We start from the raw sequence: 7,814 nt of genomic DNA on the forward strand, positions 1-7,814 counted from the left end.
AAAAAAAAAAAAAAAAGAAACAGAAAACAAAAATTATGAGAAAAATATAAGTTATTTCCACCCTCCTTTGGGTTAGAAGCCAATATCCTGTCAGACCTGTATGGTATAGACAGAAAAAAAGTTACTTGCTCCCATCAGCTCCATTATTCTTTTGCTCTCACCTCTCTGTTTCTACCTTCTCTCTCTCCTGGAGGCACTGAGCCCCTCTTCATGCTAGGCACTGAGTCGGGTGCTAGGGACACAGGGAGACTAAGAGACCCCATCCCTGCCCTCAGGGAGCTCACAGTACAGTGGGAGGAGGCAGTATGTGAAGAATCACTGCCTTGGCCTTGCAGTTTCTCTCCATCTCAGAAGTGCACTAGTATGGCCACCTGGCATGGCCATAGTGGGCACGGCCACAGCGGGCACTTGAAAAGTGGTTTGCTATGTGGATCTATCTCCTTTTCTCCATTTCTGCCTCTCTGCCTCCCTTGTGCACATTGTAGAGTACCTCATGGATGCTCAGCCCTGTGCTCAACTTCACTTAGGGATATCAGAGGGGCCAGCACCATTTCCCTTATTGTGGGGAGCCCCAGCTCTTGGCCTGTGTTCAGGCCTGCCTCTTGGCCTCCATCTCCACCTTTTCTAGTGTTCGCTGGCCTAGAGGCCTGGCACATAGTAGGTACATAGTAGGCATCTTCCCAGTGTCAGTTGAATGAATAAATACCTCTGTTTTTCCCTTATCTCTGTCTTTCTCATTTTTCCTCTGTTTTTGAATCTGGGCCTTAAACACTGAGTAAGTGCCTACTGTGTGCAAGACCTTGTGCTGGGCTGTGGCCTACCGAGATAGGTTAGACACTGGTCCAGTCTTACAAACACTAGGGCAAACAAATGAACAAAACAAAAACCTTCACAGGTACTTCTGAGGTTGCTACTTCATTGGATCTTCCCAACTCTGCTATGAAGCAGTGATGAAACCTAACCCATTTTACAGACAGGAAAATTGAGGCACAGTGGGGATTCACTTGCCCCAGGTTACACAGAAAGAAGCAAAGCTGTCTTTTTTATACTGAACACTTTTTTTTTGAGACAGAGCCTCAAGCTTTCCCCCTGGGTAGAGTACCGTGGCATCACAGCTCACAGCAACCTCCAACTCCTGGGCTCAAGCGAGTCTACTGCCTCCGCCTCCCAAGTAGCTGGGACCACAGGTGCCCACCACAATGCCTGGCTATTTTTTGGTTGCAGCTGTCATTGTTGTTTGGCATGCCCGGGCTGGATTCGAACCTACCACCTTAGGTGGCACCTTAGCCGCTTGAGCCACAGGCGCCAAGCCTATACTGAACACTTTTATTAAGCACCTACTATTTTCAAGATAGGGATGGAGGGGAGATGGATGCTATATTTCTGTAAATAACTCTCCATTTCTGTGACTCTCCACTTCTTTTGTTTCTCTCTTACCTTCTTTCTGACTCAGCCACCACGGGTGAGGTAGAGGAAGGTTCACAGACCCTGCATGTATGTAGATGTTGATGGACACTGTCCCCAGTTGGGCAACAGAACCTGGAACTCTTCCCTTCCTCTGGGGACCACAGTTCTAGTTCTTCATTCTAGGTGCCTGTGCTATGGCACTGCAGGGGTTAACTTCCTTACTGCTGCCATGGGCGGAGGTGACATCCAACCAGAAGCCTGCTCAGCTGCTTGCTTGGGTCTTGCAGCCAATTAGAGACATGTGGGCTCAAGCTTTCTTAAGGAGCCAGTCTCTGTCCTTGAAAAGGGGGAAGCCCCTGGCTTGTGGGTCTTTTAGGGGAAGGAGCAAGAAGAAGCCAAGGCCCTCAGTGAAAGAGAGGAGGAGATGGAGACTTGAAGCCAAGGGCCCAAGGCCAGTAGGGGCTTAGGGGATGGTGGCATGGTCTGTGAAATTCCAGGCAGGGATAGAATTGGAGAAGTGGGTGGTCCCTTATGAAGGGGTGAGGCCCTGACTTGAAGTCTTTTGGTTGGAGGGTGGCTCTTGATGATGGGGGACCCTCGTAGAGGTGAGATGACTGAGGTGGGGCTTTGGGACCAAAAGAGAGACCTGCGGGAGAGGAAGGTAAAGCTTCTGAGAGAGAAACAGGCTTGTGGGGGGGGGTGTGGCCTTTCAGAAGAGGTGGAGCTTGTTCAACATGGTTCCACCCAGAGGAAGGGGCAGTTCTTGTCTCTGGTGACTTCCTAAGAGCCTTTGCAGAAGAGAGCTTGTGAGGTTGAGTGCTGGGCATGCAGATTAATGTGGACATGGCAGTGCTAGTTTCTCTGAGCCTGGACATGGTTAACAGTGTGAAAGGGATGTGCTCAACAGAAAAGGCCAAGATCTAGTAGGAATGGTCCTCTGGAGGGGTGGGTCTCACAGATAGGGAGTAGTGTAATGAGCAGGAGAGTGTGAGCCACTGCAAGGGTTACTGGCCAACACTGGATGGGATGCAAGCTAGTCACGATATTATTAAGTGCTGAGCTTTACATATGTTAACTCATTCATTCCCCACACCATCTCTGTGATGTAGGAATTCTTATTTCTATTTGGAGGAAATGAGGTACAGAGAGATTAAAAAACTGTCACAAAGCTAGCAAGAGGCAGAGGAGAGATCCAAACCCAGGCAGTCTGATTCCCAGACTTTGTCAGCTTAACTACTTTATATAGCCCCTCATTTGAGGGGAAGAGCTTTTAGCAAGAAAGGAGCATTGTGCTTTGTTGGCTACATTGGACTCAATTATGGATGAATCTTAGCTGAATATTCTGATTTTGTGACTTCTAGTGCTACAGGACTGGACAGGCAAATAAGGAATGGTTGCCTGTAATACCTGGACAAGAAGCAGGGCATGCAAACAGTGGACAAGGTCCTAAGTATGGTAGGGGAACCATCCTTAGTGGGCCACTGTGGAGTGTGGTTTGGAAACTGCAGTTTAGTCAAAAGGGGTGTGGCCTGTGGTGAAGGCCCTTTAATTAATGGGAATATGTAGTTGAGAGGCTTGGAAATTGTTCCAGAAGATAAAGGAAGCTAGATGCTTTACACAAAGGTAGGGCATGTGTAATGATGCCAGATGAGGGGAAGTGACCTGTATCATAGTTTTCCCTGAAAGTTAGAAATATATGTAAAGGAGGGACTAGAAGATTATTCAAAGACTGTGAGTTGACCTCTCTCCTCCTAAGGGGAGGTGGGGCATGCAGGTAAGGAGGGGCAGCCTGTAACACGGGTCCCCTTAAAGGGTAGAAATATGTAGATGAGGAAGTTTGAATGGCAGTTGTCCTAGTAGGAGTGAGACCCTGCTAGTGAGGGCATGTCCCTTGAGGGCAGAGCATAAAAGCTATAGCACTGCTTTTGTTCTAGTAGAGTCAAGAAAAAGAAAAAGCTATAGCATTCTTGTTCTGTCCCAGGGCTAGGGCATGTATTAATAGATAAGGGAACACGAATGGCAGATGTCCCATGGGTGTTGAGAAAGCCTCGAGTGGGGTGATTGAGGGTGGGGCCAGCAGCTGAGGGGCGGGCCCTGTAGCCGCTGGAGTATGTTAATAGGAGCTCTTGATTGGCAGCAGTCGGCCCTCTTCCGGCTGTAGGATTTAGTTCTCACTGTTCATCACTCTTAGGGCCTAAAGTGAAGGGGTGTGGTTCAGAGTGGCTCTAATTCCGCTCTGATCCTACCCCCTCCTGCAGGATGATCCCGTCCACCAGCCAGACCTTCCTGGTGAACGATCTGGCAGCGGGCCGCGCTTACGACTTGTGCGTGCTGGCAGTCTACGATGACGGGGCCACCGCGCTGCCGGCCACGCGAGTGGTGGGCTGCGTGCAGTTCACCACTGCTGGGGATCCGGCGCCCTGCCGCCCGCTGAGAGCCCACTTTTTAGGCGGCACCATGATCATTGCCATCGGAGGCGTCATCGTCGCCTCGGTCCTCGTCTTCATCGTTCTGCTCATGATCCGCTACAAAGTGTATGGCGACGGGGATGGCCGCCGCGTCAAGGGCACTTCCAGGTCACCTCCGCGGGTCAGCCACGTGTGCTCTCAGACTAATGGTGCGAGCACAGTGCAGGCCCTACCGGCGCAAGATCGCTACGACTCACTGCGTGAAGTGGAGTCCCCGGCTGCTTCCACCGTCGCCGTCGAGGCGAAGGCCACGGCGGCTGAGGGAGCTTCAGTGGAGCCGGACGCGGTCCTTGGACGCTCCTTGGGCGGCTCGGCCACCTCCCTGTGTCTGCTGCCATCCGAGGAAACTTCAGGGGAGGAGTCTCGGGCTGCCATGGGCCCTCGAAGGAGCCGTTCCGGGGCCCTGGGGCCGCCAACTTCAGCGCCCCCCACTCTAGCTCTGGTTCCTGGGGGGGCCCCGGCCCGGCCGAGGCCCCAGCAGCGCTATTCTTTCGACGGGGACTACGGGGCGCTTTTCCAGAGCCACAGTTACCCGCGCCGCGCCCGGCGGACAAAGCGCCACCGGTCCACACCGCACCTGGACGGGGCTGGAGGGGGCGCGGCCGGGGAGGATGGAGACCTGGGGCTGGGCTCTGCCAGGGCACGCCTGGCCTTTACCAGCACTGAGTGGATGCTGGAGAGTACCGTGTGAGCGGCGGGAGGGCTCCGGAACGCCTGGGTACCGCGGACAAATGCCCAGCCGCACGGACGCCGGGGCGGGACTGTGCGGGGAGAAAGCGCAGGGCCGAGACTTAGGACTGGAAGGTAGACTCCAGCTCCTCCGCTCTACCCCCCAGGGGGGCGGGGCTGCCGCAGTAGCGGCTCGTGACCACGCCCCCGCGCCCAGAGGGGTTGGGGGCGGGCTGCCGGCCTACCCTCCCCCACAGACTCCTCGCTCCCCTCCTGCCCCTCCCCTCGCGCGCTCGCGGACCTCGCTGGAGCCGGTGCCTTACACAGCGAAGCGCGGGAGGGGCAGGGCCCCCCGACACTGCAGCACTGAGACACGAGCCCCCTCCCCCAGCCCAGCACCTGGGGCAGGGCGAGGGGCCTATTTCTTGTATCTGGCTGGACTAGATCCTATTCTGTTCCGCGGCGGCCTCCAAAGCCTCTACCCCAACCCCACTGACATCTCTGGCCCAGTCGTCGGGTCTGGCTTGGGGTCCCCCTTTCTCTGTTCTCGTTTGTCTCGATTCTGCCCTCTGTCGTCTGTCTTGAGTCTCTGTTCTTCCGTAATTGTCTCTCCTTTGTTTGTCCCAGTCGTGTCTTCAACCTCTGCCCTCCCTTATTTTGTCCAGTCTCCCTGTTTCTCCCTATTTCTTCTCCCTACTACGTATTCTCCCGGGCAGGTCCCATTGGAAGGACCAGACTCTCCCGTATTCCTTCCTCGTACCCCAAGTAAATCTCCACATGAACAAAATCCAAAACCAAATCCCCCCTCCCTGCCGGAGCCGGGACCCTCCGCCGCAGCAGAATTAAACTTTTTTCTGTGTCTGAGGCCCTGCTGACCTGTGTGTGCGTGTGTGTGCGTTAGGGGGAGGGTGACCTAGATTGCAACATAAGGACTCTTAAGTGAGACTCTAGGAAGATGACTAACTGGGACCAGGGAGACTGGCAGATAGCCCCCTAACCCTTTGAGAGACTTAGAGGTGGAGAATAACAAAAATAAAATGATTGTAATAGCTAACACTTAGTGAATGCTTACTATGTGCCAAGCACTTAAATTATTTAATCCTTACAACAACCCTGGGACATTCCCTTTTACAGGTGAGGAAATTGAAGCCCAGAAAAGCGAAATAACTTGCCCAAGGTGGCAAAATTGGGATTTAAAAAGGCAGGCGGCCTGACTTCTGAGTCTAGACTGTAGGGGCAAAGGGAAAGCTTCCCCTCTGCCATCTGAAGGTTTGCAGAAATGTGCTGACAATAGACAAATCACAGGAAAGTGATTACCCAATAACCCAGTATTTATTTATTATTTGTATAGAGAGATGTCTCCTCTGTTTCCCAGGCTAGAGTGCTGTGGCACTTTCATAGCTCACTGTAAGCTCTAACTCCTGGGCTCAAGCAGTCCTCCTCTCTCAACCTATAGGTGCTTGCCACTGTGCCTGGCTCATTTTTTGTAGAGATCACATCTGGATATGTTGCCCAGTCTGGTCTCTAACTCCTGTCTGCCATGATCCTCCTGCTTCAACCTCCCAAAGTGCTGGGGTTACAGGCATGAGCTATTCCATCTAGCCCAAGTGAGGTTCAAGTGCTTATATACCCTTCTTCATAGGGGAGAGGGAGAAGAGGGAATGCAGGTAATTTTGAGGGGTAGCAAATTATTATAGGAAAGATGAATGGACCTGGGAGACTGAAATTAGCTTGTCAATTGATTCTTTTTGGAATTTGAACCTCAGAGACAGACAAAATCTTGTGACAAAGTCCGCGTAGATGTGGTTGTATTCCTCATTCTTTTTTCCTCCTATAGATAATGAAAGGGAGAAGATAGAAGGCAATTGTGTTTGGTGGGTCAGTCTTTAGGCAAATAACAAAATATCAGAGTAAAGCTTCTTTCAGCATTTGCTGATCTCCAAGGGCCTTTTATTTAAAATAATCAGCATACCAGGGTGCCATATTTTAGAGTGACATGCCATGATTTATTTTTTTCTAGATAGGGTCTCACTCTGTCACCTTGGGCAGAGTGCTATGATGTTATACCTCACAGCAACCTCAAAATCTTGAGCTCAAGTGATCCTCTTGCCTCAGCATCCCAAGTAACTGGGAGTATAGGTGTGTACCAACACCCCTAGTTAATTTTTTTCTATTTTTAGTAGAGATAGGGTTCTTGTTCTTGCTAAGGCTGGTCTTGAACTCCTGAGCTCAAGCAATCCACCTGTCTTGGACTCCCAGAGTGCTAGGATTATAGGTAAGAGCCACTGCGCCTGGCCAACTTCAGTACTCTTAACCATAGCACTCTTCTACTATGGAGTTATCGAATGTTTATTCCACTCTCTGAGACCTGACAACTATGTGGGATAGATAGCCTTGGTCCCATTTTACAGACAGGAATCTAAACTGGAGAAAGAGGAAGTCACTTGCCTAATTTTCACCCAAATCCTGGCATTAATAAATAGCAGAGCTGACAGTTTGACCTTACCACTGCACTGCGCTGCCTCTGGGGTCTGTGTCCGGAGGGTAAGGAATAGCCCCAATGACCTTAGCGGAACTTGGCTACCTGAAGCCAGACTGGTGAGGGAAGGAACAAGGGAGAGGGCTTTGATATCTGAGGCACTATAGGTAAAAAAGAGGTCTGTTGGGGCCTGAAGGATGGTGTGGGGAGGGGAGTTTCTCAGTGAGGCTGAAGACTGTGGCTGGAGAAGGAGAGCTGGTTAATGGAGAGAGAGGGACAGGCATCCCAACCCTTGCAGGGGCCCTGCAGTGAAAATGCCTTCCTGATCCTGGGGAAGAAGGAAGAAGGCTTCATGCCAGACAGGGGCCCCCTGAGGCTAGGGGAGGAGGAGAGGAAGACAGAAATAGAAACAGAGCAGGAGGGAGGAGTATGGATCTGGGCAGACAGGGTGGGAGGCAGCAAGGACAGAGGCACCAGAGAATCACAGGCCAGGAGCCTCCCTCACCCAGTGGCCCAGCCACACTTATCTATGTCAGTTATGACAAGTCCTAGGTACTGAGAGCTTCCCATAAGCCAGAAACGGTGCTCACTACCCTCTTTGAGGCTTGAATAAATAGCATGCAACTCAGTACATGGCACATAACACTCATGAAATAGAGTTACTCCAATAATAAGCATGATTGCACTTAAAGCCAGCAACAGGCTCGGCGCCTATAGCTCAACCGGCTAAGGCGCCAGCCACGTACACCTAAGGTGGCGGGTTCGAATCCCCAGCCCGGACCCGCCAAACA

The 7,814-nt window shown here is 51.8% G+C and overlaps 1 protein-coding gene across 1 annotated transcript in view; it reads left to right on the forward strand.

The window, feature by feature from the left end:
- LRFN1 (leucine rich repeat and fibronectin type III domain containing 1) overlaps window positions 1-5,409 on the forward strand; it is a 10,859-nt gene extending 5,450 nt beyond the window's left edge. Inside the window, exon 4 of the mRNA XM_012812915.1 lies at window positions 3,666-5,409. Coding sequence (XP_012668369.1) covers window positions 3,666-4,566 — 901 coding nt within the window. The 3' untranslated portion in view covers window positions 4,567-5,409. The remainder of the gene's footprint in view (window positions 1-3,665) is intronic.
- Window positions 5,410-7,814: the final 2,405 nt, after the last annotated feature.

This window comes from Otolemur garnettii, unplaced genomic scaffold (assembly GCF_000181295.1).
Source record: "Otolemur garnettii isolate 467f Iridium unplaced genomic scaffold, OtoGar3 scaffold00233, whole genome shotgun sequence".
NCBI lineage: Eukaryota > Metazoa > Chordata > Mammalia > Primates > Galagidae > Otolemur > Otolemur garnettii.